Below are 10,103 nucleotides of genomic sequence, written 5' to 3' on the forward strand. Positions count from 1 at the left end.
CCTTATGTAGTTGGGATTAGATGTCATTGGTGTTTGTATCTCCTCGGTAAACCTTCTCCTCGATAGACCCAATAGTGGTATCAGAATCGATGGTTTGTCTTGGTGACCGGCTAAAACGAGTGTAATGATCCCTATACCGAAAGTCTTCCTACAAAGGGTATTCAGGTAAGCAAATACCGTTAAGATGAACGAATGTTGGAAAGGGCTACTTATGGTTGTGGTTGGTTGGGAATGCTTCTGCCAGAGAGGAAATGTACCTATGTGGAAGGGACTCATCCTTGAGGGGGAGATTGTTGGGCATCCAAGTGTGAGTCTAAGTCTCACATTGGATAGAAATGAGAAAGTAAAGCACTATATAAAGATGAAAGACCCATTAACTCATTGCCTTAAGGTTTTGGATAGAGAGTGGTGTCAATCTCTTATATGGTTGGGCTCATATCTCATTTGGTGTTGTGTCTCCCCGGTGAACCTCCTCCTCGAGAGACCCAACAAATAACAAAAAATATATGATATAAAATAAACGATTATAACAACCATGAAACATAAATAATTAGTCACTTGCAATCGTTGAATCTATTTGATAAATATGATTTAATGAAATCGTATAAAAATGCCTCCTTGCCACTGTCACACACATTTTAATACACAGACTGTTTCAAGAAATTGCACACACGTAGCACAATTGCCTTGGGAATTACCTGGTCTGCAATCAATTTGATTTTGATTGTTACAAGAAATGATCAATATGAGATTTCTTATTTACAACAATACCTTACATCTGAATTTGAGATGAAACAACTTGGAAACCTCAAATATTTTTTGGGTATTGAAGTAGCTAGATCAAAACATGGTATTTTTCTATGCAAAAAAAAAAATACTATTGACTTACTATCGGAAACTAGGCTGCTTATGAGTAAACCAATTGATACACGAATTGAACAAAATTATAAACTCTTTCAATGCTCAAATTCAGCAAGCATAAACAGAGGGAGATACTAACTGGTAGAAAAATTAATTTATTTGTCTCATACACATCCAGATATTACCTATGTTGGAAATGTTGTTAGTCAATTTTTGTATGACCACGAAAGTTTCATATAGATGCTATTGAGAGAATTTTGAGATATTTGAAGTTCACTCCTAGAAAAGAAATTGTGTTCCCAAATCATGGAAACTTAAAAGTAGAATGATATACTTATGCAGATTGGGCAGGTTCAAAAGATGATAGAAGATCTAACTTTGGATACTTTAATTTTACTTTTGTAGGAGAGAATCTTATAACTTGGAGGAGTAAAAAATAGCCTGTAGTAGCAAGATCTAGTGTTGAAGAAAAAATAGAAGCATGAGACTAGGTGTATGATAACTTTTATGGATTAACAATGTGCTATAATATTTGGGCTTTAAACCAAATGAAACTATGAGTTTGTAATGTGACAATATGTTGGCTATAACAATTGCTCCCAATCTTATGCAGCATCAAAACATGTGTAGATTGATAAACATTTCATGAAAGAGAAAATTGAAGCTTAAAGAATTTCCTTTTCCTTTGTAAGATCAGAATTGCAGTTGACTAATGTTCTCACCAAAAGAGTGTCAAGGAGAGTGTTTAATGAAACTCTATTCATTATAATTTTGTGCAAATGACATTTCTTTAATAGATAAAGAAATGTCCCTTTTATATATATATGGTACAATAATCTTTCAAATAATATATTAGAATTATTCTTTTAAACCTTTTTATATTTATTAGACATATATACAAATAAATAAATAATTGATCAAAGTCATATATCACAATTATGGAAAAAATGATTTAGAATCTTAGAAAATTATAAAATTACAAAAGTCAAAGTCAAAGTTTATAATTAAGAAACACAATTAACCCAATCAAATTTTGAAATATCATATAACTAGTTGAAACACAGATTGGACATAAAAATGTCTCCTTGCCACTGTCGCACACATTTTAATACATAGACCGTTTCAAGAAATTGCGCACGCGTAGCATTGGGAATTACCTGGTCTGCAATCAATTTGATTTTGACCCATTAAGATTTACATTACTATGATTCCTCGTGGAAAATATATAATTGCAATAAGCTGTTAAACTTTATAATCTAATGAAAAATAAAATATTTATTAACTTTTCTGTGAAAAAAATGATAAAAAAAGTAAAATTAAACCTGTGTAATGATAACATATCAAGCTATTAAATGAAATGTATTTTAAGAAAGTAAAAAGATATAATCGATTAGAAAACTTATCTAATTGATTAATCCTACACGTTATCAAATTTTCAATCTAATTTCCATTTTAAATAAATTAACACACTTATGAAACATATTATGACATTGTTTTCTGTTTTAATCAATTAGACAATTTATGTAATCGATTACTATAGAGTAGTTTATCCCTATTAAGCATACAATGAGATCTCATGAGATCTAACATATTATATACTATGTTAAATTGATTATTTCATCCAGAAATGAGATTATTAATATATTTATTACATGATTCATTTGATACAAAATGAATTAACATATCAAACACAAGCAGATACATATATAACAATTGTTATGTTATTTGCTGTGTAAAAAACTATAAAACCATTCTTTTGTTCATCATAAAAAACATAATCTATAAAGCGTAGGTTTAGCTCCCTCTATCAACATAACGGGACAACAACTGTGGTTGATACTTAAATTATCAAATGAATTAATACCATCAATAGTTAAACCAAGCAAAAATTTTCTATATTCTTGACTGAATTAATTCAAGTTCAATATTTTTTCATTGCATTGAATTGGCTGGATGATGAATTAGTCTGTCAGTTGTTGTCTCACTCGCATATTATATAAGGTTTTTAGCCTCATTTGGATTCGCAAACAAACGCTTAAATCTGACTATGATTGGAAGATACCAAACAACTTTCAAAGTGGAACAATTCTTTTCTATTTAATAATTTTCTTCACTATTGTTTTTTGGCTTGTATCGTGATAACCCACATTTCAGACATTTTTTCAGACCTTCAAACTCTTTACTATATAATATGCAATCATTCAAACATGCATGTATCCTTTTATACTCCATATTCATCGGACAAAGAACTTTCTTCGTATCATAATTACAAGTTAGTAGTGTATTTCCATTTGACAACATTTTGGTCAACAACAATAACAATTTCGTGAAACTTTTATCGATCTATCCATTGATCGTCTTTAAATTTATAAATCTTAACATCGCTGTCAACTGTATGAACGTAGTTGAATTGACTAACAAAAAAGTTTATGCATTAGTAGACATCGTCTCATATACACGTGCTTAAGCAAAAACTTTTGCGCCAAACATAATAGATTATATCCTCATTATTTAACCTTATACATAAATTGACTTTTTATTAGACACAAATAATTGATCAAAATCATATGTCAATTATGGAAAATATTATTTAGAATCCTATAAAATTTTAAAACATTAAAGTAAAAATCAAAGTTTATAATTAAGAAACACATTTAACCCAATCAAATTTTGAAATGTCATATAACTAGTTGAAACACAATTTGGACATAAAAATGCCTCCTTGCCACTCGCACATATTTTAATACGTAGACCGTTTCAAGAAATTGCACACGCGTAGCAGAGCTGCCTTGGGAATTACCTGGTCGGCAATCAATTTGAATTTGATCCATTATTATTTACATTATTATGATTCCTCGTGGAAAATATATAATTGCAATAAGCTGTTAAAATTTATAATCTAATTAAAAATAAAATATTTATTAACTTTTCTGTGCAAAAAAATGATAAAAAAATAAAATTAAACCTGTGTTTTTAAACATGTGATTACAATGAAGAATATTTAAAATAGAGCAGCTTGAGATTGTAGTCTTGTCAACTCTTTGCGTGTTTTTCAGCACCCAACGACAAATCAAACCTCAAAAAGCTTCATTGAATTCTCTATCAGTTTCAAAATTCCCAAATGCCACGCGTTGCCCACTTCTTTCTCCTTTCACTATAAAAAGCCATTCGATTTCATCATCACCATCAAACACTCCTTTTAACTTCACAACAAAATTGAAATACCTCATTCTATGATGAACTCACACAACCAACAGCTTTCCCTCTTATGTCTTTCTCTAGCACTTCTACTTCTCTCAGGTATATATATATATGCATGCATCATTGCGCCACTTCATTCAATAGTTGTTCTTCACCACTTAATTAATGTTTTTATTCAAAATCATGTAATAGGTTTGAGAGTTGAGGCTAGGTTGCAACATCATGCGACCAGTTACCAAAAATTGTTTGTTTTTGGCGACTCCTATGTGGATACTGGAAACACGAGAATAGATCAACCTGGGTCGTGGAAAAACCCTTACGGCATAACTTTCCCCGGAAAACCTGCCGGAAGATTCTCGGACGGTAGAGTTCTAACAGACTACATTGGTAAGTCTTCCTCTCTTTCTCTCTCTTCATGCTGTCACTTAACACTGAAAAGTGCACGTTTTTTTTTCTTTCATTTTATTTACTTTTCTTCTCTTTAACCAAAAAAGCTGCATCTTTCCAATTCAGATGCTTTGATAAATTCTTTTGTGGAATAAATTAGCAAATTTCTTGTCCACAGTCTAAAATTGGAGTCGAAAAATATAGGTTAAAATTTTCGAATTAATTTAGTTTATGGGTTTTAGTTAGATTGAATTTAAAAAATTGTAAATTTTAATACGGATAAAAAATAAACCTAGTCCATTAAGAATTCAGTTAAACAATTCATCAGTTTTGAGAAATTAATCTAAAATTGCTTCCCGAGAGATACAGGATGAAGAAAAGATAGAAATTAAGAATATAATATTGGTGACGTGAAAAATAGTAGTATAATAAAAAATGAATTTAAGAAAAATGAGAATTGATTATATTTTGGTTGAAAGGGTGGGGTGCGTTTTTTTCGTTGGCTTGCCTCTTTATCTTTCTTGTGTTATTGTCTATAAGATTTTTGATATATATTTGACTCTGCTCAGAGCATGGTGCATTATTGAATGGTTTAAACACCACAAAAGTTGCATCGTTGTTGCTGCTGTCTTCTTTCTAAGAGAATGTTCATTATTACAAATCATGTTTCACCTTCCAACACCTACTCTATTCCATCACATTTGTTTTCCACAAATTAAAAATAAAACATTGTTTTATTGTCTGTCGGTTTAGGTCAGAAATAATAAGTTGATAAATAAAAATAATCTGAATACTTTTTATTTTTCAAATCAAGATTTTCAATTTAGATACATTAATTAAACTATCTTTGTAAAATTTGTTTTTGTGGAAAAATGTTTTCACAAAAATATATTAAAAACAAAAAATTATGCATTATATTAAATTGAAACAGGTTTTGTAAAAGCTTAATTTACTAATTTTAAAAGAATCTGCTACAAACTTAGTTAAAACAGAGTTAAATTGTAAATGACTAGATATTAAAATATGGTAAACCGTAGATAAGAGTTAAAAATGAAATAGAAAGAAGGATTAACATTTAAAAAAATCCAAGTGAAACACCAAATGAAAATTATAAGAAATATAAATTATAATGGATAAACAATGAATTTGCACAAAAATATAGAGGGCACGTGATCTTTGAATGGCGGTCCATTTTGTTCCTTTTGTGGAGATACACATATACTAATAGTTTTAAGTCGTCTATATTACCCATTTGACAATAAATAAATACATAATCCCTTCTTCCATTCTTTTTGACAAATATGGTTGATATTTAACTTTTTATGTGTTTTTCATCATACGTATGTTAATAAATAACATGATAACTTCTTATACGTACGAATATATATATTTTCCTCTCTCTCTCTCTCTCTCGCTCTCTCTCTCTCTCTATATATATATATATATATATATTTCCACTTTCTTGTTCCTTTGGTGTGTAACAAAAAATTCTTCTTTACCTAACTTCATACTCATTACATTTACTCAGAAAAAGTACATCAACAATTTCATTTTATTCCTGCTCTGATAAAAAATCTCAACCAATGGTTTTACTTTCTCATGGTAATTGAACATAATCTATTGTTCTGCGCTATTTTGTAGATTTTGGAATCATTGAGATTCTGACATAAATCAGATGATATCATATTTCCTTATTTTCTTTATCCATTATAAATTATCCGTAACATGTACAGCTATTATTTATTGAAAAAAATAATAGCTACTATTTCTCATTTTAGAACGAGTCTTATCGCATAAAATAATTACGCTTGGCTTTTGCATATCAATAATTTAGTTCTAGCTGGACGGGCCCTGTCCGTAAAAGCAAGAGAATCATTATTCATTTATTTATTTGAAAATTTTTAATGATAAGAACCGAATAAAAGTATAAAGACAAATGAAAACAACACTATATATTTTATCAGTTTCTATTGCTACTATTTTTTATTTCTTTGTACCCAGAATCATGCCAGATTGTTTTATAGTTTGTTATTGATGGGATTATATGACATCAATCAATTGATCTCACACCTTATCTCTTTGGTATATAACTTAGAAAAAATTAGTGAATATTTCATTAACTATATGAAACTGTATGTTCTGGTGCAGCTAAGTTTTTGGGACTCAAATCGCCTCTTCCCTACAAATTTAGGAAATTCATTCCACAAAATTTGAAATACGGGATGAACTTTGCATATGGTGGTACTGGCGTGTTTGACACATCCTCCAAAAACCCAAACATGACAATCCAAATAGATTTCTTCAAGCAGTTGATCAAAGAAAATGTGTACACAGCTTCAGACCTCAGCAATTCTGTGGCACTTGTCTCTGTCGCAGGAAATGATTACAATTTCTACTTGGCAAGAAATGGCTCTATTCAGGTAAAGCTAAGTCCAATGTATTCATTAGAACCTTACAAGAATGTTAACATCGTATTCGTCTTCCACGACAACTAATGTGCTAAAATCTTCTAGTTATTAAGATTCACTGTTTCATTGAATGCATGTAGGGTTTTCCCTCTTTCATCGCCTCGGTGGTTAATCAAACTGCAATCAACTTGCTTCGCATCCAAAGTCTGGGAGTGAAGAAAATTGTTGTGGATGGTCTACAGCCACTTGGATGTCTTCCTGGAAACACAGCCTCATTATCATTCCAAAAATGTAACAGTACCTTCAATGACCTCGTACTGCTCCACAACAACTTATTGAACCAAGCTGTGACCAAGTTGAATCAACAAACCAAGAATCAAACAACATTCATCGTTCTTGATCTTTACGACAGTTTCTTGTCGGTGCTGAACAACCCATCTAACAATAACATCAAGGACGCATTCAAGCCTTGTTGCGTTGGTATAAGCAGCCAATATTCATGTGGAAGTGTGGATGAAAACAATGTTAAGAAATATAAGGTCTGTGATCATCCCAAATCAGCTTTCTTTTGGGACCTTTTGCATCCCTCTCAAGCTGGTTGGCTTGCCGTGTATAACGAGTTGCAAACCTCAAAGGCTCTTCAACAAATCCGATACTGAAGAGCTTTGCACATGCAGCTATTGCTAGGGCTCTTGTTTGTTGTGTGATAACGGTGCACCCTCATTTCATTTCTCAATTTATCCACAAATTGTGTTTTGTTTTTATTTTATTCAAAATTTTATATGGGTGAAATGCTTAAATAGACTGCTCTTTTTTGTGACAAATAATTCTGTAAGTTGATAATATGTTGTTTAGATTAATAATTTGTACGGATTTTCAATCACGTGTTCAAGTAATTTAAATAGCGAAAAACTAAATTTATAATACAACCAAATTTTGATGATAAAGTATTGCGATAGAATATCTTATATATTTAGAAGGCGAATTAAGGTAACACTAGTAAATATATTGATAAATATTTTGGATTTTAAAGTTTAATATTAAAGAGATTTTATGCAAAAAGAAATAATTGAGGAAAGTAAACCAACTTCACAAAAAAAATTTCATTTAATCTTTATTAACTTGATTTTATATTAATTTAAAAAATCTTCGATGATTGAGGTACACTCAATAAATCATTTTTACTCTTCTATCCTTTGCGCTCTTTTTAGCTCTTTAGTTTCGTTACTGAGAGGTGGATACTTGCAAGAGGTTATTTGATACTCAAATCAACGTTTGTGTGAAGCAATTTTGGACAAGTTTTCATAGAACGTATACCATTCACATTTGGTCAATACCACTACCTGTATTTACAAGGCTAGATGTTGGTCATGGTATTGTTGATGCATTAATCTCTCCCCAAACACATCTAAATCACAATTTAGTGTTAATGAGCTTATGATGATTTGCTTTCTTAATTATTTGCCTTTGTCTTGGATTCCAACTGTCATCTGAAATGACTTTTGATCTGGTCGACAATCGAGAATGCATACACCATGATAGGTTCTTTCACCTAGTCATGAGTCAAGTATCTCGGTTGATATTTCTTAGCATTAGATGCTTGAAACCCCATTAGACAAATATGAGGATGAATAGGGTTTGATGAAAACAAAACGTATAATGAAATAAATAGAGATAAGTTAGTACACACATAATCCATATAACTAAGAATGATTAAGATTAATATTCAAATAAGCACTAGACATAGAAAGGTATAACTAAGTCAAATAATGTGTTAAAATCTCATAAATGAGCATTAGGCAACCATGTTCTTTACTGTAAATATACATATTTATTGATCTAATGTTTGCTTAATGAGTGAAAGTAAAAATACAGTAAAAGGACAAGTGACATAGAGAAATATGAAGCCTGAAGTATGAAGCAAACACAAGAAAGTGAAGGTTAGACAAGTATAAAGTAGATGTGCAAAGATAAAAAAAAGTCTCGTCATATGTATTACCATGCAAACTCATTTAGACTCAATTGAGAAATGACTTATCAAAAGAGTTAACATAATAACACAAATCATCATACTGATACAAAGCTAAGTAAGCAAGCAAGTGAAGAAAGAAGTATTAGAAGAATAAGAAACACCCAAATGAGTCAACATAAGATATTAAACAGGTTAATGCAAAAGACACACAAATACCAGAAGTGTATCTAACAGACAAAATGTTAGATTAGTCAATACTAACATACAAAAACATTATGTAAGCATTTGTGAAACAAGTGAACATGAGATGTTAGACAATTCAACATTAGCGCACAAAGGCATTGGATGACTATTTGTGCTAGATAAGATAAAGCTATCAAATGAGTTAAAGTCAACTCATAAAGGTTAACACCGAAACACCTATTATACGATTTGTAACACCCTAAAAATTAGGGTGTCACGGGTTATTAAAAAAATCGATAATTTTAAATTTTTTTCATAACGTGGATATGTATTTTTCAAAAACATTAATATTTAAACTTGCGAAAAAAAATCAAATTCGCAAAATTCTAAAAGAAAGACTCAATTTACATTATTCAAAAGGAATTTGAATAACTAAGTAATACAAATAACTTCCAATTACATTGTTTCAAAAGTATATACCAAAAGAACTTTTAAAGAAAACCTAAATCTTTCCCTGTCATGTCACAGATATATCATGCCTCTAGAACATCTGCAATATAATTTGTTCATGTATATTATATTATAAGATCATCGCCAATAATTTCATTCACAAAACACACAAACGCAAACAAGTATATATGGGGTAAGCTACCATTAAAAATATCATAAAAACAAGATATATACACATTGATTATATCAACCATAATCAACCACTCCACACATAGAAGTATTAACAATAAGATTCTTAATCCTGTAAACATAAACAATTCAATCATCTTAGACTACTCGATCATCGATCCTCAATCCTTGATCCTTAATCTTCAATCCTCAATCCTCGATCCTCGATGTCATCACTAATATCACACACATAGACCCTTACGCTGCGTTCGGTTGGGGTGATTTATTGTAGACGAGAATTTGCAAGGATGGATTTGCGTGATAAATGGTGTTCGGTTGGTGTGATTTGCGACGACGGAAAAGCAGGTAAAAGGAGTGATTTGCGAGGATTGTTGCTTTTTCAGGCTCTTGCAATTTTGTAAAGATTTGCGATGATTTAGGATGAAAAGTCATACACGTCCCTGTGCTATTTG

At 30.7% G+C, this 10,103-nt stretch overlaps 1 protein-coding gene across 1 annotated transcript; it reads left to right on the top strand.

The window, feature by feature from the left end:
• Nucleotides 1-3,948: 3,948 nt before the first annotated feature.
• LOC108325316 (GDSL esterase/lipase At5g03610) lies at nucleotides 3,949-7,678 on the top strand. Its single transcript, XM_017558374.2, has 4 exons — nucleotides 3,949-4,161; nucleotides 4,255-4,449; nucleotides 6,598-6,869; nucleotides 6,998-7,678. Exons 1-4 carry the CDS (start codon nucleotides 4,095-4,097, stop codon nucleotides 7,514-7,516), a joined length of 1,053 nt encoding a protein of 350 aa, XP_017413863.1. The 5' UTR covers nucleotides 3,949-4,094; the 3' UTR covers nucleotides 7,517-7,678.
• The last annotated feature ends 2,425 nt before the right edge of the window (nucleotides 7,679-10,103 follow it).

This window comes from Vigna angularis, chromosome 3 (genome assembly GCF_016808095.1).
Source record: "Vigna angularis cultivar LongXiaoDou No.4 chromosome 3, ASM1680809v1, whole genome shotgun sequence".
Lineage (NCBI taxonomy): Eukaryota > Viridiplantae > Streptophyta > Magnoliopsida > Fabales > Fabaceae > Vigna > Vigna angularis.